This window comes from Mirounga angustirostris, unplaced genomic scaffold, assembly GCF_029215605.1.
Source record: "Mirounga angustirostris isolate CCGP_5_RB_7025 unplaced genomic scaffold, mMirAng1.0.hap1 SCAF_4, whole genome shotgun sequence".
In the NCBI taxonomy this organism is placed as follows: domain Eukaryota; kingdom Metazoa; phylum Chordata; class Mammalia; order Carnivora; family Phocidae; genus Mirounga; species Mirounga angustirostris.
The window spans coordinates 119,283,247-119,304,493 of NW_026991712.1; the positions used below are offsets into that span (position 1 = coordinate 119,283,247).

General features: G+C 37.0%; 1 protein-coding gene across 6 annotated transcripts in view; it reads left to right on the plus strand.

Annotated features, from left to right (window-relative positions):
* The first annotated feature begins 132 nt into the window (after positions 1-132).
* The window catches only part of ZNHIT6 (zinc finger HIT-type containing 6), an 82,440-nt gene continuing 61,325 nt past the window's right edge, over positions 133-21,247 (plus strand). For 5 of the 6 annotated variants that reach the window (XR_010410868.1, XR_010410866.1, XR_010410867.1 and 2 more), the window contains exons 1-5: positions 134-1,015; positions 2,198-2,263; positions 2,351-2,457; positions 2,543-2,628; positions 11,276-11,379. Coding sequence is in view for 3 of the 6 variants with exons in the window: in XM_045897286.3 (XP_045753242.1) it covers positions 357-1,015; positions 2,198-2,263; positions 2,351-2,457; positions 2,543-2,628; positions 11,276-11,379 (1,022 nt within the window). In the remaining 3 variants the exon portion in view is untranslated. Of the gene's footprint in view, positions 1,016-2,197; positions 2,264-2,350; positions 2,458-2,542; positions 2,629-11,275; positions 11,380-13,505; positions 20,412-21,247 lie in introns of those variants that run through there. The other variant, XM_064588892.1, reaches the window with a different exon arrangement.

Sequence of the window (21,247 nt, forward strand, 5' to 3'; positions counted from 1 at the left end):
GCACGGATTGGGGGCGGGAAGAGCGGCCAGAGGCTGCCTCCCCGGGGGCAGGGTTTGACGAAGCCCCGCCCCAAAAGTGAGCTCACAAGGGCGTGGCCTCACGCCGATTCTCGCAGTGTCTCTGGGCCGGACTGCCGCAGAGCCGTAAAGGGCTCTACGAGTCGTGAAGTGGCGAGGCGCGGAAGTGTTGCTTTACGACGATTTGGACGAAAGCTGTAGGCCGGCGTTTGCTGCATGGGGCTTTCGGTCCCGCACGTGGGCGACTGTCGGTGTTCCGCCCCAGAATTCGTTCTTTTTGGCGTGGACAAGCCACACTGAAGGACAGAGTGGCAGCGAAGGCCAGAGGTCGTGAGCTGATGGATACGCCTGTTGAAAATGAAGGGACTTTGGGAGGAGGTCTGCAGAGTGGTGCTGAGGGGGCGCGGCTAAGGCTCGAGTCCGGTAGGGAGAGAGTCGGGGGCACAGCAGGGACGGACGCTGGCAGTGTAGACGCGGGGAACGGACAGGCAGGAATGAAGACAGAGGATAGAGAAGGAAGTGGACAAACGGCAGAGGAGATGCGAGTGGACCTAACGGTTGTGAAACAAGAAGTTATGGACTGGTCGGAAATGGAAGACGGGATGCTGGATGGCCGGTGGGTAAAGCAGGAGGTGGAGGATGGGCCTGAGGTGAAAGAGGAGAAACCAGGCAGTTTGGAGGTGAAGCAGGAGATGGGTAGTAGTTTTGTGGTAAAAGAAGAGAAAGTGGATGGAGCAGAGGTAAAAGAAGAGAAAGTGAAGGTGAAGGAAGAGGTGATGGACTGGCTAGATGTGAAGGAAGAGAAGAAAGATAACTTGGAGATAAAAGAGGAGGTGTTTGTTGCTCAAAACATAAAAACGGAGGAAATGATGGATGAAGTTTGTGTAAAAGAAGAGAAGTATTTCCCAAAGGAAGAAGTGATGGATGATACAAAGGTGAAAGAAGAGCCTCAGATAAATCCCCCTGTGGGTTTCAAACGGAAACTGGCCATGTCAAGGTAGGACGGAGAAATTCATTGGGGAAATAAAGCTGTGGAGTCCTCTGTTGTCTGGATTGAAGGAAATCTAGCAGTGTGGAATAATGAAAAATAAATGGCAAACTTGGGTCCCTGGAGCGTGCGTGTTGGTGGTGGAGGGAGGGGGTAATTGGGAAGGCAGGGTTTTGTCAAAGGACAACAAATTCAGTGAAAATATGTCAGGCTTTTAGTGGCCAGTGGACAGTGGCCAAGTAAGGAAGTGAAAATTCTGGGGACCAGAAAACCCTTGGACCAGATTCTGATTGGACTTAATATGCTCTTGACTCAGTATTCTTTAAAAGAGGATAGACATAAGGAAAAGTCTAATAAAACTAACAATGACAACATGGATTAAGTTAAAATTAGACAAAAATGCACTTGAACTCACCCAGCTGTTTACTTTCTCTATGGATAGTATGCATATTTATTGCTTTATATTTAATTTCCTTATAGTGTATGATCATGTGACAGCATGGGAAATAAGAGTGATCAGATTCTTGGGACTATTACTGTCTAGAACACAGTGGGCCAAATAGAAATGACTGTAGTTTGGTTGTCAGTATCCCAAGATCCTACAAGAGTAATTGGAGATAGATGATGGGTAATAGCATTTCTAGATTATTTTAATGCTAATTTTAAGTTGGGTGTGGAGATGAGGAGAAAAGATACAGCTGATACTCTAAATTTGACTTGGTCTCATATTCTTTTTGTGGTATGTTTGCTTTAAGGAATGTAAATTCATGGATTGGACTTCTGGTTATATGCACGCGCGCGCGCACACACACACACACACAATCTTTAGCAGACTGCCAGGAATTACAAGTTAAAATATTAATGAATAATCTCATTCTCTGATTGCAGTAGAAAAAGAAGTCAAAGTGAGATTTCTTTTTTAATTTAATATATGTTTTCTTAGATTATGTAGTACTAACAATGTTGTAAATGTAGTTGTCATTTGGAGATGAAGACAGTTTCCTGGAGGAGAATGTTCTAAGGATGTTTGACAACTATCAAGTATTTTATCAGAGTAACTTCCATATACTTTATTTACTGACTACATGTCTATAAATTGTGATGAGTAATTGACTCAGCATTAAAAATTTTTAAGTCAATAAGTAGAATTAATATTTGATAACTTACTAAGTTTCTTGTGGGCTTTTGTAGGTGTGAAACTTGTGGTACAGAAGAAGCAAAGTACAAATGTCCACGTTGTATGCGATATTCCTGCAGGTGTGTATGTAATTTCCTACCTTACTACCTCTGTCTGTACCTTTCTTACCTCACAATATAAAAGTACCACCTCATTTGTCTCTTCAGTTTGCCCTGTGTAAAGAAACACAAAGCAGAACTGACCTGTAATGGAGTTCGAGATAAGACTGCATATGTTTCCATACAACAGTTTACTGAAATGAATCTCCTGAGTGGTGAGTCATCTTATGCATAGCAGATTGATGCTTCCTGGCCATTGGCATATGTCATTTGTTTATTTTTCTATTTTGAAATTTTTAGATTATCGGTTTTTGGAAGATGTGGCAAGAACAGCAGACCACATTTCTAGAGATGCTTTCTTAAAAAGACCAATAAGCAATAAACATGTAAGTACTTCTTTCCATCTCTTCCAGTTAGAATTCTTTTAATCAGTTAGATTCGTTTTTTTCACCTAATAAATGTAGTAAGTGGCTGTTGTGATCCAGACCTATTCCAATTACCAGGGATACATCAGTGACCAAAACAAAGTTCTTCCCCTCATGTAGCTTGTATTTTGTGGGGAGAGACAGATGAGTAGAGGAACAGATATAATTTCAGATAGAGTTAAGTGCATGTAGAAAATAAAGCACAGGAGATAAAAGGAAATGAAAATGGTGTTTGTTGGGAGGAGGTCGTGAGTATTTTCAGTATGGTAGTCAGGAGAAGCTTCTCTGAGAGATGACATTTAAGCAGTGATCTGAATGATGAGAAAGAGGCAGCCACGTGAATCTTTGGAGGAAGACTCTTCCAGGTAGTGACAAAAGTGTAAGACGGAATTAGGAATGAGGTTGGTGTATTTGAGGATTAAAATGGGGACGGGGTGACTGAAGCATACGTGAGTAAGGAGAATGTTGACCATGAGCTTAGAGAAACTGGTGAGGGTCCTAATATATTCTAAGTGAAAATAGAAGCCATGGGAGGGTTTTGAGCATGTTAGCTTTTTGAAAGATCACTCTTGCTGCTGTCTGAAAAATGAGCGTTAGTAGGCAAGAATGGAAGATTGAAAGCAGGGAGTCTAGTTACAAAGCTGTTGCTGTTGAGGTGAAAAATGATGGTGGCTTGGATAATGCTGTTAAATTATTGGGAAGTGTTTAGATTCTAATTTTGAAGGAAGAACTAAGAGGGCTTTCTCTTCTACTACACCTGATTTTCATACTCTTTCATCCCTTTTGCATTCCTTAAGCTAAGTATGCAAATTAAAGCTTATGTATTTGAAATATTTGCAACTGCTATTCTAGAAATTCTTTAATAGTGTTATTAAATCATGTCATAGAATTATGTTCCTTTTTCAAAGACCATTTTAGCTTTGGAGTTGAAGCATTTTAGCAATTTTAAAACACCTTATTTTATTGTTATTACTGGTACAGACTTGACATTTCATATTTCTGAAAGAAAAATTATCATGCATCAGCATGTTCTAAAATTCTGCTTAAAAGATAAATTACTTTTTAAATTTTTTGTTTTTATCATAAAGAATTGCATGCATATTAAAAAAGCATAAAATACAAATATACTGTTTAATGAATAATTAAAAAGTGAACATCCATGTAACTACCACCCAGGTCCAGAATTAGAACATTACCAACTTCTCAAAAATTCCCTGCCACTCTCTTGTGCCATTCCCTGATCCATTCTTTCTTCTGAATAGTTTTCTAGTTTAGGACCATATCATCATTTATTTATCCATTCTGTTCATGGACTCTGAGTTTTCTAGTATAACATGGACTCCAGGTTTTCTGTAATAACAACAACAACAAAAAACCGAAACAGTATTGCAATGAGCACTTTTGTTTATGAATTGTGGTTTGTGTACGTACCTGTTTTTTCTAGGGTTTATACCTGGGAATGGAATTACTCTGTTGGGGGGTACGCACATCTCCAATTTACTAGATGTAACCAAAACGTTTTCTGAAGTGGTTATACCAGGTTAGACTCCCAGTATTGTGTGTACCTGTTGTCACATCCTCTCCAATATTTGATTTGATCAGAGTTTTTAAATTTTTGCAGTTTGATGGCTTTGTAATTTTATCAGGGTTTTTAATTTGCAGTTCTCTGATTTCTAATGAGATTGAGCATTCTTTCAAATATTTTATTGGCCATTTGGATTTCATTTTGTAGAATGCCTGGTCAAGTCTCTTGTTCATCTTTTTATTGGTCAACTTTCTTTTTCTTACTGGTTTGTAGGAATTCCTTATATTTCTTGGATGTCTGTTGGCAGTTGGCTATTATAAATACCTTTTTCCATTCTGTGGCTTGTTTTTCATTCTCTATAATATCTTTGATGAACAGATCTTCTTAACCTTAATGTAGTCAAATTTATCATGTTTCCTTTATGATTAGTAGTTTTATATGTTTATAAAGAAACTCTTTCTTACTTTGAAGTTATGAAGCTGTTCCCCCATAGTTGTTTTCTAAAAGCTTTATTTATAACATTGCATCTCACATTTATATCTGTAGACTACCTGGGATTAATTTTTGTATATCATGTGAAGTGGAGATCCCATTTAATTTTCCATATGGATAATCCACTTTCTTAGCACCATTTATCGAAAAGTTCATTCTATAGGAATTGTAGTAATTTCATTTGTGATATTGGTTACTTATGTCTTTTTTTCTTAGATCAGTTGCTGTTATGTGTTTTTTCTATTTTCTTAATGTGACTTTTATTATATCTTTCTTTTTTATGTTTAGCTTAATTGCACTGCAGTCAGAGAACATTCCTTTAAAATACATCAGTACTTGTGTTTGTGGCCTAGTATATGGTCAAATTTTGTGATGTTCTCTGTTTGCTTGAAAAAAAGAATATTCTGCAGTTGCTGAATATAGTACTCTATATACCCTTTATAGGTCAGGTTTATTAATTATGTTCAAATTGTTTATAATTACTGACTTTTTTGTGTATGTGTTTCTTCTATAACTTTCAAAAAGAAGTATGTTAACATTTCCCAGTAGATAAACAGGCCTGTTTGATTTGTTTCCCCTTGTGGTTCAGTTTGTTTTGCTTTATATGTTTTAAGGCTAAATTATTAAATGCATGCCTCAGGAAATACTTCTTGGTGTATTTATCCTTTGGCATTATGAGGTGACCCTCTTTGTCCCTAGCTTTTTGTGTGCTTTGACTAATACTTAACAAAGTATTACTTGTATCAGTTCTTTGCTTGGTATTTGCATGGTCTGTTTTTTCCTTACTTAAGGCCTTTCTCTGTCCTTATGTTCTGGATATTTCCAGTTCTTCCATGTAATAGTCTGTGACTTTTAACTAAATCATTAAGTTTATATACATTTTAATAAAATTACCTATATATTTGACTTTAAATGTGTCACATTATTTTTGCTATTTGTACCAGTTTTTTTTCTTCTTCTTCTTTTGGACTTTTTTTTTTAGTTATTTGATTTTTTTCTCTTTATCAGTTTAGAAGTTACACACCCTTTTTCTATCCTTTCATTGGTTAAGCTAGACATTACAACATGCATGCTTAATTTGCCAGTATCTAAAGTTAAGTAGTACCTGAACCCTGTGCCTAAACAATGCAAAAGACCTTAGAACAGGAGTTGGCAAACTTTTTCTGTAAAGGGTCAAATAGTCAATATTTTTTCCAGGCCATATGGTCATAAACAATATATAAACGAATGGGTAGGGCTACATTCCAACAGAATTTATTTATAAAGATAAGTAGCAGGCAGATAACAGTTTACCAGCAGTTACCTTAAATTCCATTTAACGTTATTTGAGAGAGAGTGCGCACAACCAGGGGAAGGAACAGAGGAAGAGGGAGAAGCAGAGTCCCCATTGAGTGTGGAGCTGGATACCCAGGCTGGATCATGACCTGAGCCCAAGTCAGACAACCCACTGAGCCACCCAGGCGCCCCTTGAGTTTATCTTTGTATAGCCCACTTTCTTTGCTCTTTATTCCTTCTGTCATCATCTTAAATCTTACATCTGAGAGATCACTTTTTTCCTGCTTCAAGTATATCCTTCAGAATTTCCTTTAGAGAGGGTTTGCTCTTTGCCATGTCTTGGGTTCCTCTGTCGGATTTTTGGGTTTTTTTATTTGGTTGGGTTTTTTTGAATTTCTATTTATTTGCCATTCTTCACTTTGAAATTATTTTTCTGTATGGAATTCTGGTTTAGAATTAGTGTTCCAGTGTCTTACGGCTTCCATTGTTATTGTTGCAGTCACCTGGAATTTTAACTGCCCTTTTTTTTTTTTTTTGATAATAAAATGGGTTGTTTTTTTTTAATTCAATCAGGATCATTTTTAAATTTTCAGTCAGTATATATTTGAATATATTTAGGTAAAAAAAATTTTTTTTCAGATTTAGTTTTTTTTAATTTTGTTTTATTATGTTATGTTAATCACCATACATTACATCATTAGTTTTTGATGTAGTGTTCCATGATTCATTGTTTGCGTATAATACCCAGTGCTCCATGCAGTATGTGCCCTCTTTAATACCCATCACCAGGCTAACCCATCCCCCTACCCCCTTCCCCTCTAGAACCCTCAGTTTGTTTCTCAGAGTCCATAGTCTCTCGTGGTTCGTCTCCCCCTCCGATTTCCCCCCCTTCATTTTTAACCTTCGTACTGTCTTCTTTTTTTTTTTTTAACGTATAATGTATTATTTGTTTTAGAGGTACAGGTCTGTGATTCATCAGTCTTACACAATTCACAGCGCTCACCATAGCACATACCCTCCCCAATGTCTATCACCCAGCCACCCCATCCGTCCCACCCCCCACCACCCCAGCAACCCTCAGTTTGTTTCCTGAGATTAAGAATTCCTCATATCAGTGAGATCATATGATACATGTCTTTCTCTGATTGACTTATTTTGCTGAGCATAATACCCACTAGTTCTATCCACATCGTAAATGGCAAGATTTCAGGGTTTTTTGATGGCTGCATAATATTCTGTGTGTGTGTGTGTGTGTGTGTGTGTGTGTGTGTGTGTGTGTACACCACATCTTCTTTATCCATTCATCTGTTGATGGACATCTTGGCTCTTTCCATAGTTTGGCTGTTGTGGACATTGCTGCTATAAACATTGGGATGCATGTACCCCTTTGGATCACTACATTTGTATCTTTGGGGTAAATACCCAGTAGTGCAATTGCTGGGTTGTAGGGTAGCTCTATTTTCAACTTTTTGAGGAAGCTCCATACTGTTTTCCAGAGTGGCTGCACCAGCTTGCATTCCCACCAACAGTGTAGGAGGGTTCCCCTTTCTCCACATCCTTGCCAACATGTCGTTTCCTGACTTGTTAATTTTAGCCATTCTGACTGGTGTGAGGTGGTATCTCATTGTGGTTTTGATTTGGATTTCCCTGATGCTGAGCGATGTTGAGCACTTTTTCATGTGTCTGTTGGCCATTTGGATGTCTTCTTTGGAAAAATGTCTGTTCATGTCTTCTGCCCATTTCTTGATTGGATTCTTTGTTCTTTGGGTGTTGAGTTTGATAAGTTCTTTATAGATTTTGGATACTAGCCCTTTATCTGATATGTCATTTGCAAATATCTTCTCCCATTCTGTCGGTTGTCTTTTGGCTTTGTTGACTGTTTCCTTTGCTGTGCAAAAGCTTTTTATCTTGATGAAGTCCCAATAGTTCATTTTTGCCCTTGTCCCTTGCCTTTGGCAATGTTTCTAGGAAGAAGTTGCCATGGCTGAGGTCAAAGAGGTTGCTGCCTGTGTTCTCCTCTAGGATTTTGATGGGCTCCTGTCTCACATTGAGGTCTTTCAACCATTTGGAGTCTGTTTTTGTGTGTGGTGTAAGGAAATGGTCCAATTTCATTCTTCTGCATGTGGCTGTCCAATTTTCCCAACACCATTTGTTGAAGAGACTGTCTTTTTTCCATTGGACATTCTTTCCTACTTTGTCAAAGATGAGTTGACCATAGAGTTGAGGGTCCATTTCTGGGCTCTCTATTCTGTTCCATTGATCTATGTGTCTGTTTTTGTGCCAGTACCATACTATACTGTCTTGATGATTACAGCTTTGTAATAGAGCTTGAAGTCTGGAATTGTGATGCCACCAGCTTTGCTTTTCTTTTTCAACATTCCTCTGGCTATTCGGGATCTTTTCTGGTTCCATACAAACTTTAGAATTATTTGTTCCATTTCTTTGAAAAAAAGTTGATGGTGTTTTGATAGGGATTGCATTAAATGTGTAGATTGCTCTAGGTAGCATTGACATCTTCACAATATTTGTTCTTCCAATCCATGAGCATGGACCGTTTTTCCATTTCTTTGTGTCTTCCTCAATTTCTTTCATGAGTATTCTATACTTTTCTGAGTACAGATTCTTTGCCTCTTTGGTTAGATTTATTCCTAGATATCTTATGGTTTTGGGTGCAATTGTAAATGGGATCGACTCCTTAATTTCTCTTTCTTGTGTCTTGTTGGTGTATATAAATGCCACTGGTTTCTGTGTATTGGTTTTATATCCTGCCACTTTACTGAATTCCTGTATGAGTTCTAGCAGTTTTGGGGTGGAGTCTTTTGGGTTTTCCACATAAAGTATCATATCATCTGCAAAGAGTGAGAGTTTGACTACTTTTTTGCCAATTTGGATGCCTTTTATTTCTTTTTGTTGTCTGATGGCTGTGGCTAGGACTTCTAGTACCATGTTGAATAGCAGTGGTGATAGTGGACATCCCTGCCGTGTTCCTGACCTTAGGGGGAAAGCTCTCAGTTTTTCCCCATTGAGAATGATATTTGCTGTGGGTTTTTTATAGATGGCTTTTATGATATTGAGGTATGTACCCTCTATCCCTACACTCTGAAGAGTTTTAATCAAGAAAGGATGCTGTACTTTGTCAAATGCTTTTTCTGCATCTATTGAGAGGATCATATGGTTCTTGTTCTTTCTTTTATTAATGTATTGTATCACATTGATTGATTTGCGGATGTTGAACCAACCTTGCAGCCCAGGAATAAATCCCACTTGGTCTTTAACTGCCTTTAAAATCTTTTAATCTGGCTGCATTTTTTAATCTTTGGTATTCTGTATTTGTGCTATAATACAAAAATGCAAATTTCTTTTTATTCATCTTAACTTGAGAATTGTTAGATTTCTTGAATCTGTGGCATATTGTCCATCAGTTCTGGGACATTTTCAGCCCATTTCTATTAAAAGATTACCTCTGCCTTATTCCTTCTCTTCTTCTAAAACTACCATTGAAAGTGAGTTAAGTCTTCTCCCCGTATCTTACCTCCCCTTTAACGTCTCTAATTTTTTAAATCTTTTTTGTCTCTGTAATGTATTCTGGAAATGTTCTAGTTTTATTTAGTTCTTTAAAAAATCTCCTGAGTCAGTTTTTATAGTTTCTCTTCACTGCACATATTTTCAAGCTGTTACGTTTTTAAATTTTGCAGAGCTGTTCTACAGTCTGTGTATGATCCTTTTAGTGTATGAATATATGGGGAATTCTCAGCTCCCTCTTTTTTCTCTTTTGGTTCTTGCCCACTGACCTTTGTTTTCTTGCATTATTTATGCTTTATTTTTTATTAAGTACTCCTTTTTTTCCTTAAATTACTTGTGAGACCTTTTTGAAGAGTAGGACGCAGGCCTTCTTTTATTCTGCCAGGTACCTGGGAATATTGCAAATCTGGACCTATCTTAAGCCAAGTTGAAAGTTTAAGATTCCCTTGACTACACAAGCAAGGCAAATCATTTCAAATCTTAGCAAGAACTGGCCCATGGCCACAGCTTCTGATGAATTGTTTTTCCTTTTTCCCCCTCTGTTCCAGTCATTCCAATATAAATTTCCTCGCATGCTCTGGGGATGGTGTTTATTTCTGGTTCATCCTTATCTTATTGCCTAATAGGCATATTCTGTTACTGAGATTCATTTGAGGAGGAGTTCCTAGAAGATTACAGGATCTTAACTCTGACCCTCTTACTGAGAAGGCTGTTGAAAGGGAAAGCCTATATTTGCCAGAAATTGCAAAAGTGGCTTCATTGCTTTGCTTACCTCTCTGAGTTTTCACTTCTCACTAAATATTGGCTTGTATTTTCCTGGGTTTTTTTTTTTTCAACTCTTCAATGCTTTTAAGGTGATTTTTAAATATATTTTATTACATATATTTATTTCCTCTATTATCTGTAATGCTTAGGTGTTTTCAGTGGGAGGGTTGGTCCTTATAATCATTGCCATTACTGAAACCAAAGTCCCATGAGTTATAGAATTGCATGTAATTTCTTAAATTATTTCCCTTCTTAACAAATGATAACTGACTCTTCTTTTCCCTTGGCTTATGATTTAATTGTCAAACTCTTTGCATTGCAGATTCTAAATTCCCATTCACTTAACCAAAAACTTGCAATTATACTTTGCCATTTGAGTGATCAAGGAAGAAGTCTTAATGATATTACTTCCTTCACTACTCTCTGGAGTTGACTAGTTCAGCTCAGCCAACGCAGATGGTCAGCGGAGTAACACATTTCAGAGCCAGATTATTCACATATCCCATTTTGTGCATTTTACAGCAGTGACTACTTTAAGTTGGGCCTTGTACTAGGCAATGCCATGGTTCCCCCCGAATGTAACTACCTGTCTCATAATCAAAGCAGGCATGTATACAGCTACATATGATATAAACCCTTCAGTAAAAGAAAAGGCACTGTACAGGTAGCCCCTATGAATTGCCAGATGACCTATATTTTTAAAAATCCCATTAAATCCTTCTTTTGGCTTATAGAATGTATGGTTAAAAACACAGGCTCTAGAATTAGATATACCTGAGTATACACAGGCTCTCTCAGGAAGTAGCTATATAATGTTGGCATCTCATTAACTTTCGTTCCTAGCCTGGGGGTAGTAATAGTGCCTATCTGATACTATTGTGAGGATTAAATGAGATATTGCTGTTTAGTGCAGTTTGTGAAGCATAAGTACCCAATAAATCTTAACTGTTATATTTTGAACATTGTTTATTCACTTCTGAAATTTAAGGCATTTTAAAATTAATTTGTCTATTTATTTTTGGTTATTAGATGTACTTTATGAAAAATCGTGCCAGAAGACAAGGTATTAACTTAAAGCTTCTACCCAATGGATTCACCAAGAGAAAAGAAAATTCAACATTTTTTGATAAGAGGTAAGTTTCTAACTGCATTCTTAGTATATTGGGTATTCTGATTTGATCAGGAACATCTTTTAAGGTTTGGTTTGCTATAGAGCATTGTTACTCAAAGTGTAGTCTGTAAGCTTTTTGTTATTGGTCTATGCCAAGATAATTGCACAAATTGAAAATAAGCATTTATGGGCGCCTGGGTGGCTCAGTTGGTTAAGTGACTGCCTTGGGCTCAGGTCATGATCCTGGAGTCCCAGGATCGAGTCCCGCATTGGACTCCCTGCTCAGTGGGAGGTCTCCTTCTCCCTCTGACCGTATCCCCTCTCGTGCACTCTCTCTCACTCTTTGTCTCTCAAATAAGTAAATAAAATCTTAAAAAAAAATAACCAGAAAAGCATTTAGAAACTTACACTAATTTTATGTCATGTGACTAATAAAAATTTGGGCTTATGGTATGTGTGTGTATATATGTATGTGTGTATATATGTATACCTGAGACTTAAGGTACCATGGAAGTATTTCAGAGGTTGCAAGGACAAAATGATAAATCAAAGCAGGACCCCTGTACAGTTTTGACTAGAGCAGTTTGGTTTTTATATCGCTTCCACTTTGGGGTTCCAGTAAGATTCACTTGAAAGCCAATGTTGGAAAAGAGAGAGGCTTGGAAAACATTTACTCTCTAGTAAATCTGTGAGTACGGTTAATATAATAGAGATTAGTCTGCTGCTTTCTGTCAGTGCTAGGTCTAAAAGGTCCCATTAGTACAGAGGAGAACAGGATCCCAAAATACTGTAAGTAGCCAACTAAATTATTAGGTAATACTTTTCTTTTTTTTTTTTTTTTTAAAGATTTTTATTTATTTATTTGAGAGAGAGAGATAGCACAAGAGGGGGGAGCCAGAGAGGGAGAAGCAGACTCCCTGCCAAGCAGGGAGCCCGATGCGGGACTCAATCCCGGGACTCCAGGATCATGACCTGAGCCGAAGGCAGTCGCTTAACCAACTGAGCCACCCAGGCGCCCGGTAATACTTTTCAAACGTCAAGATTCTGGATTTAGAGTAAAAAATCCTGAGTGAGTTTTACCTTTTTCAGACTCTTAGTAACTGCAAGGCCTTGAGCAAATTACTTTCTCTGGACCTCATCTGTATGATGGGGGGGTTGTAGTAGGTAAACTAAGGTTTCCTCACAGTTTTATCGCTTCATAAACTGAAAAGGCAAAACCATCAGAATAATCATTATTCTAATAAACTTTCCACCTTTTCAAAAGAAGTTATATTAGAAGATGGTGTTATCCATTTATTTTATATGTTTCAAGGCAAATATTTGTAAAAGTGGTTTTCCTTTTTCCTGGATAGTTTTCAGAAATAAAGTAATGTTTTTCATTTATCAAATATGAGATGATTCCAGTGTGCATTTTGAAACCGACGTATTTAGAAATTGACATAATTTATTTGAAATTTAAGGTAACTGGTTTGTGTCTTCTCAAATATAAAATGTATTCCTGTGTTATGAAGGAAACCATTCAGATTATCATCAGAGCTTAGTTCTTAGTACTAAAAAGCATATACCCTCAAATGTAAAATTTTGGGGTCTCTAGACACATGAATGTATGTAGGAAGTTTTTGTTTTGTTTCCAAAAATAAACATTCAGTATATTTCTTTTTTTTTTTTTAGATTTTATTTATTTATTTATTTGACAGAGAGAGACAGCGAGAGAGGGAACACAAGTGGGGGGAGTGGGAGAGGGAGAAGCAGGCTCCCCACCGAGCAGGGAGCCCGATGCGGGGCTCGATCCCAGGGCCCTAGGATCATGACCTGAGCTGAAGGCAGACACTTAACGACTGAGCCACCCAGGCGCCCCTAACTTTCAGTATATTTCTTGGGTTTAGAACCCAAATTTATAGTTGGTTATTTTGGAACACCTCGGATCTCTGAAGTAGCAAATTGGACTCCTTTTACATTATGCCTTTTGCTCATAAATTTATAGTTATTTGGAGTTGGTTTTCTTAAAATTTTTAGTGTTTTCACATGAGATTAGCAGCATAGTTCATAATAGGCTTTAGAGTCAATTTCTTTGCTGTTTTCACATCTGTAAAATGGAGCTGATGGCAGTTATTGTGTAGAGTTGTGACTTTTTTTTTTTTTTTAAAGACTTTATTTGAGACAGAGAGAGAAAGCACACAAGTGCGGGGAGGAGCAATGGGAGAGGGAGAAGAAGATCCCCACTGAGCAGGGTGCCCAATGCGGGGCTCAATCCCAGGACCTGGGGATCATGACCTGAGCCGAAGGCAGACGCTTAACCGACTGAGCCACCCAGGCGCCCTGAGTTGTGACCTTTAATGTATTAATTTACCTAATCACTAACTGGAGTGTAGGAAGGAATCAGTGTATGTAGCAACTGTAAAAATAATATAGCCTCATCATTAAAAAGTTTAAAGGAAAAATAGCACCTACAATTCCATTATGTAGAGATGACCGCTGATAACGCTTCATGTTTCCTTCAATCATGTTTTCTTCTTTTTTTTCCATTAATAAAATAAAACATAATATTAAATGCATAAGAGTAAACAAAGTTACATGACTCTTTTTAAGTTAAACATTACTAAATTTTTATAAATAAAAGAATACTTTTTTCTGCAGCTAGGAGCTCTTTTCTTATTAATGCAAATCTGCCTTATTGCTAAGTAGTATATGCCAGCTCTGGCTACTGTATTTTAACTTATTTAATTATTCCCATATTCATGAACATTTAGCTTATTTCTAGTTTCTAATTATTAGAAATAATGCCATAATAAACATTACATTAAATAATTCTTCTTGAAGAAATGGTTTTGTATGTTTACATGACTTTTTCTGTACAATCAGTCCCTAGAAAGTAGACTTACTGGATCAGAGAATACAGAGATTACATCTAATTATTGGAAAGGGTGAGCTGTTGAATTTTTTTTTTAAGATGTGCCTGTTTATAGCTCATCTTACTCTGTTCCATACATAGGGAATATTTTCACCAGTCTGTTTATCCTTTAATTTGGTCTTACAATCATTTTTGATGCATTTTAAATAGTTGTAAAAAGTCTCTACAACATAGAGATAGTAAGATGGAGTAGTTAAGAACAGAAACTGGAGCCAGGCTGCCTATATTCAAATTTATAATCAGCCTCCTCCCAGCTATGTGATACTAAGCTAAACCACCTAACTTCTTTTTGCCTCAGTTTCCTCATCTGTGAAGTGTGACTTTTAATAATAAACTGGGACTAAACCAGTTTTCATTTCCATTTGTAGTATATGAGAATACCCATTTAAACGTCTCACTACCACTGAGTTTTCTCTTTAAAAAAAAAATGTTGCTAATTTGAAAGGTTGAAATGACATTTTTTTAAATTTGCTTTTATTTAATTCTACTGAGATATGGAATATTTAAATACATGTTTCAGAGTGTAAAGTTTGACTTAATCCAATCCATTATGGTAAGATGATCTTTCATTCATAGGACCATTTTGGGGGTCAGTTCAGTGAAAAAAATAATAAATTATAAATAATAATAAAAATAATTCAAAATCTGTGCAACTAAATTTTCCATTTGTTTTGTTAAATTGCCCATTATTATTTTTAAAATGAAAATGGTTTTGCTACTAACTGAATTTAAAATGTCTGTATTCAGATGTTAGATGAATAAAGCATTAAGGTGAGTTCCCAGTTAAATGAAAGCCATACTGAATATTGAGAATATTGCTGGTTAGTTAATTGATAATCAGCTTGGAAATGTCTTTAGTGTGTCCCAGTATTTTGTTCATTCTTCTTCAGCATTTCCATCAGTGATTTAGATCATGATTTCTCATCTTGGCCCTGCTGACATTGTGAGCCGGAGAATTCTTTGTTGTGGGGGGCTATTTTGTGCATTTTAGGATGTTTAGTAGCATCCCTGGCCTCTACCCACTAGGTGTTGGTAACACACACACACACACACACACACACACATGCCTCTGCCCACCCACCTTTCTTGTGGCAACAGGAAATGTCTCCAGAGATTACCAGATGTTTCCCAGAGTTGGGGCAAAGGGGAGAGACAAAATTACCCCTACTTGAGAACCAGTGATTTAGATTAATACAGAAGACCTACTTCTTGAACTTAATGTATAGTAGAATCAGGATTGCAAAAAATTTCTATTGCTCAAAGGTGGTGTATCAGTAGCAAGATAAATATATAAGGTCCTGTACTTCACTTGTAGGAGAAAAAAATGGAACAAAATTTAGAAAATTTAGAATTACCTTCTTTAGGATACCTTTGTTTTCTTAGCCATTCATATGAAAATGACTAGGTTTTAATGATTTTAAGTGTTACTTTATGATTTAGTGTTATTAGATGATGTGTTATTTAAGATGATTGCTGGAAGGAGGGATGGGGGGGATACTAAATCTTTTCAAAGGATTATTTTCACTTCCCATGCCCCAATATTCTATTTTAAGAGGTTCATATTCAGTACTTTTTATCAACTTTCAAAAGTGATTAATGCTTTGACTCAGATAAACCTGAATTTGAATATTGCCTCTACCATTTAGTACACACTGGGTGATCTTGGGCAAGATTGAATTTACTGTGTTGAGAGGATTAAATGGAATTATACCTAAAGTAGTACCTGGCACTTAGTAAATAATACACAATGACAATTCAAGGTCTGCTTTCTCTTATCTGAAATCCTTGGGAATTTGGTAAAATTACTATATTATATTCACCTCTAGGCAGTCTGGAGCAGCATTACATAATCAAAGGATACCATGTCTACAGTGAAACCTACAAATGTTTACGTTATAATGGGTAAATAATGATTGTAAACTGGCTCAGGCAGGTTTTGCTGGCAGAGGAGTTACTGAGAAAACTTTCGGTTTCAGATATTTGGGGATTTTACTGTAACTGTTCACGTGAGATTTTGGTCCTGGGTACTAAGATGATTGCTGTAACTCCCACAATATTGAATTGCTCATTTGCTTGTTTAAGCAGCTTGAGTTACAATATAGTCAAAAACTCAAATTGAACTTGTTTAGAAGTAAACGTTCCAATGGTAATTTTTGAACAGAGTGAAGAATTCTTTGTGGGTGTTACCACACATAAATACATGTGAAGTGTGACTACTGCCCCATTGTGCCTGAGTTCTCTGTAGAACTATCAGTAGGTTATATAGCAGGCGCAGTGGGTACCTTAGAAGCGAAGGTTCATTGTAAATCCAGGCATCCTTATGGCAGGAGTTTTTCACCAGTATGACTGTGAATCTCTTAAATCTCACACGCAAAATTGTGTGAGATTTTATATAAGACTTTTTATAAGAATAGGAAGTGTAATTTTCATTTTATAGTCAAAATGAGTAAGAATAGGAAGTGTAATTTTCATTTTATAGTCAAAGTGGAGTATAACACTAATCAATCTGTGAGATCAAAAATGTATTCAATAGTGGGGCACCTGGGTGGCTTGCTCAGTTAAGCGCCTCACTTGATTTTGGCTCAGGTCATGATCTCGAGGTCATGAGATCGAGCTCCACGTCAGGCTCCATGCTGGGCTGGAGCCTGCTTAAGATTCTCTCTTTCTCACTCCCCTCCCGCCCTCCCCCACTCACTCTCTCTATTTAATAGTGATGAATTTTAGAGGACTAGTGAATTTGTAGGAATGTCCTAATGGGTAACTTTAATGAACAAAGAAAAGTTAAGGGATGCTTATATTAAGAATAAATTGAGCCAAAACAAGATTGACCTTCTCTCTCAAAAAATAGAGGAGCCTGATAAGGAAATGTGTCCAGTAGAAGGGTTCCCTACTTACTTTGGAGCAGATCCCAGACTATTCCTTAAAATAGTGACGCTTTCAGAGGTAACTCCTTTACCTCATCTCTTTGTGAGATGTATAACTTATGGTCACTTTCACCCAATGCTAATCAAAAACTATGGAGGAAATATGAAAGATCTGTATAAAGAAAACCTAAACTCTACTGAATAACTTAAAAGATTAGAACAAATGGAAAAAGGTACCTGTGCTTAGGAGATGCAGTATTACAGAAATAACATTTCTTAAATGAATAATGTGATCCTAATCAAAATGCTAATTTTGTTTGGCTTTTATTTGAGAATTTTTTCTTTTTTGAGAAGAAGGAAGGAGTTTATGATAAAATGACTGAAGTTCATTTTGAAGAATAAACATAGAAGAAGCACCAGGAAAATCCTGAAAAAGAGGAGTAACGAGGCTGGACTCATTAAAATTTATGAAATTCTAGTAAAATTTTTTGGTGTTGACATAGAAATCCACAGGTAGCTTAAATTATAGAAAGTAGGTGGAAGGCTATTTGGTACTCTAGCATATGATGAAGGTAGCATTTCAAATTAATACAGATAATTAATAAATGGGGTTGAGTCAGCTTGCTGTTTATCAGGGAAAAGCTGGGATTTTAACTAGAATTTCAGGTGGATCAAAATCCTAAACTTGAAATAAGAAATACTGGTGTATTTTCATAATCTTGAAGAGAGGAAATAACTCATCCAAAGCCATAAAGGAAAAAAAATAAACATAAAATTTTTAAAAATGGTATGGTAAAAAAAAGACCATAGTAAGCTCAAAAGACTAATTAGACAAAAAAAAAATCTTTAGCATATATGACAAAGAGTGTTTATGCGCAAATAAGAAAAAAGACTAGTACCTAATTAGGAAAAAGATAGGAATAGATGGTCATGGAAAGATATATATATATATATATCATAGAAAGGTATATACATATACATACATGGCCTATAAGTATATATTGATAATATCTAATGAAGGTATGGGTTAACCAGGCCAATTTGCTCTTCCACTGTTGTTGAGAATATACATTAGTGGTCATTTTAGAAGGCAACTTGGTATTATTTCTCAAAATACTATATATGCATACTCAAGTAATTTATCCCACAAATGTATTCGTACAGTTTACAGAATTACACATATCTATTCCAGCATTATTTTTAATAGTGTAAAAACTGGCAACAACTCAAGTGTCACTACTATGGGACTGAGGTAAATTGATGGTATGTTCCCAAGGTGGAATTCTAGGTACCCATTAAACAAAAACAAATTAGATGTGGAAAAATTGTCATGAAATGACATTATGATATGTTCAGTGAAAGAAAAAACAGAGTTTAAACAGTTATCTGAAAGATAGGAAGCTCATTTTTCCTATTGATATAAAATTTGCATGCAGTGAAATGCACAGATCTTAAGGGTACACTTGTTGAGTTTTGACAAATGCATAATACCTTTTTTTGTTGCACTTCACTTTATTGTGCTTTGCAGATACTGTGTTTTTTACAAGTCGAAGGTTTGTGGCAACCCTGCATCAAGCAGGGCGTTTGGTGCCATTTTTCCAACAACATATTTGCTTGCTTCATGCCTCTATGTCACATTTTGGTAATAGTCACAGTATTTCAAACTTTTTCGTTCTTATTTGTCACGGTGATCGTGATCAGTGATCTTTGATGTTACTATTGTAATTGTTTTGGGGTGCCATGAACTGCACCCATATGAGACAGTGAACTTACTTGATAAATGTTGTGTGGGTTCTGACTCTTCCACCAACTGGCCATTCCCCATCTTTCTCCCTCTTTTCAGGCTTTCCCTGAAATACGACAGTATTGAAATTAGGTCAATTAATAATGCTATAGTGACCTCCTAAGTGTTCAGATGTAAGAAAGAGTCTCATGTCTCTTACTTTAAAGCAAAAGCTAGAAATGATTAAGCTTAATGAAGAAGGCATGTCACAGCCAAGATAGGCCTAAAGCTAGGCCTCTTGTGCTGAATAGTTAGCCAAGTTCTGAATGCAAAGGAAAAGTTCTTGAAAGAAATTAGAAGTGCTACTCCAGTGAACACAGGAATGATAAGAAAGCAGAACAGCCTATTGCTGATATGAAGAAAGATTAAATGGTCTGGGTAGAAGATAAACTAGTGACAACATTTCTGTAAGCCAAAGCCTAATCCAGATCAAGGCTCTAAATCTTTCAATTCTATGAAGGCTGAGAGAAGTGAGGACACTGCAGAAGAAAGTCTGAAGCTAGCAGAGGTTGGTGTGTGAGGTTTAAGGAAAGAAGCCCTCCCTGCAACATAAAAGTGCAAGGTAAAGTAGCAAGTACTGATGTAGAAGCTGCAGCAAGTTATTCAGAAGATCTAGCCAATATAATTAGAGGTGATTACACTAAACAACAGATTTTCAGTGTAGACAAAACAGCCTTATATTGGAAGAAAATGCTCTCTAGACTTTTCCTAGCTAGGAAGGAGGTCAATGCCTGGCTTCAAAGCTTCAGGGCCAGGCTGACTATCTTATTAGGGACTAATGCAGCTGGGGAGTTTAAGTTGAAGCCAAGGCTCTTTTACTGTTCCAAAAATCCTAGCATGCTAAATCTACTCAGCTTGTGCTCTATAAATGGAACAACAAAACCTGGATAACAGCACATCTGTTTACAACATGGTTTACTGAATATTTTAAGCCCACTGTTGAGAACTACTGTTCAGACAAAAAAGATTTCTTTCAAAATATTGCTGCTCATTGGCAATGCATCTGGTCACCCAAGAGCTCTGATGGAGCTGGACAATAAGATGAATGTTTTCATTCCTGCTAACACACCGTTCTTCTGCAGCCCATGGGTCAGGGAGTCATTTAGACCTTCAGGTCTTACTATTTAAGAAATACATTTCAGGGGCGCCTGGGTGGTTCGGTAAGTCGTTAAGCGTCTGCCTTCGGGTTAGGTCATGATCTCAGGGTCCTGGGATTGAGCCTCGCATCGGGCTCCCTGCTCAGCAGGAGGCCTGCTTCTCCCTCTCCCACTGCCCCTGCTTGTGTTCCCCCTCTCGCTGTGTCTCTCCCTGTCAAATAAATAAATAAAATCTTTAAAAAAAAGATTTCGTAAGTCTATAGCTGCCATAGATAGTGGTTCCTCTAATGGACCTGGGCAGAGTCCATTGAAAACCTTCTGGAAGGGTTCTCACTATTCTAGATGCCATGAAGAACATTTGTGATTTATGGGAAAAAGTCAAAATACCAACATTGACAGGTGTGTTTAGAAGAAGTAATATCAACCCTCATGGAGGACGTTGAGGAGTTTAAGACTTTCATGGAGGCAGTAACTGCAGATGTGGTAGACTTAGCAGGAGAACTAGAAGTGGAGCCGGAAAATGTGAATGGCTGCTGTCTCCGTACAACTTTCACGGATAAGGAGTTGCTTCTTATGGATGAAGAAAGTGGTTTCTTGAGATGGAATCTACTCCTGGTGTAGGTGCTCTGAAGATTGTTGAAATGACAACAAAGGATTAAGAATGTTACATAAACTTAGTTGATAAAGCAGTGGTAGGGTTTGAGAGGACTGGCCTCAGTTTTGAAAGAAGTTCTGTGGGTAAAGTGCTATCAAACGGCATCACATGCTACAGAGAAATCATTTGTGAAAGGAAGAGTCAGTCGATGCAGCAAACTTGATTGTTGTCTTACTTTTAAAAATCGTCACCCTGATCAGTCAGCAGCCATCAATACTGAGGCAAGACCCTCCCCCAGCAAAAAGATTATGACTCACAGAAATCTCAGATGATGGTTAGCCTTTTTTTTTTTTAGCAATAAAGTATTTTTTAATTAAGGTATGTACTTTTTTTAGACATAATACTGCACACTTAACAGACTGCAGTATAGTGTAAAAATAACTTTTTATCACTGGGAAACCAAAGAATTCATTTCACTGGCTTTGTTGCAGTACTTACTTTTATTACAGTGGTCTGAAACTGAACTCATGATTATCTCCTAGGTATGCCTATATCTATTTAACACAGTCCCTATGAATATATAGAATATTACCATCACCCCAGAAAGGTCTTTCCTTATTAGCTTCTCTCCTTGCCAGGG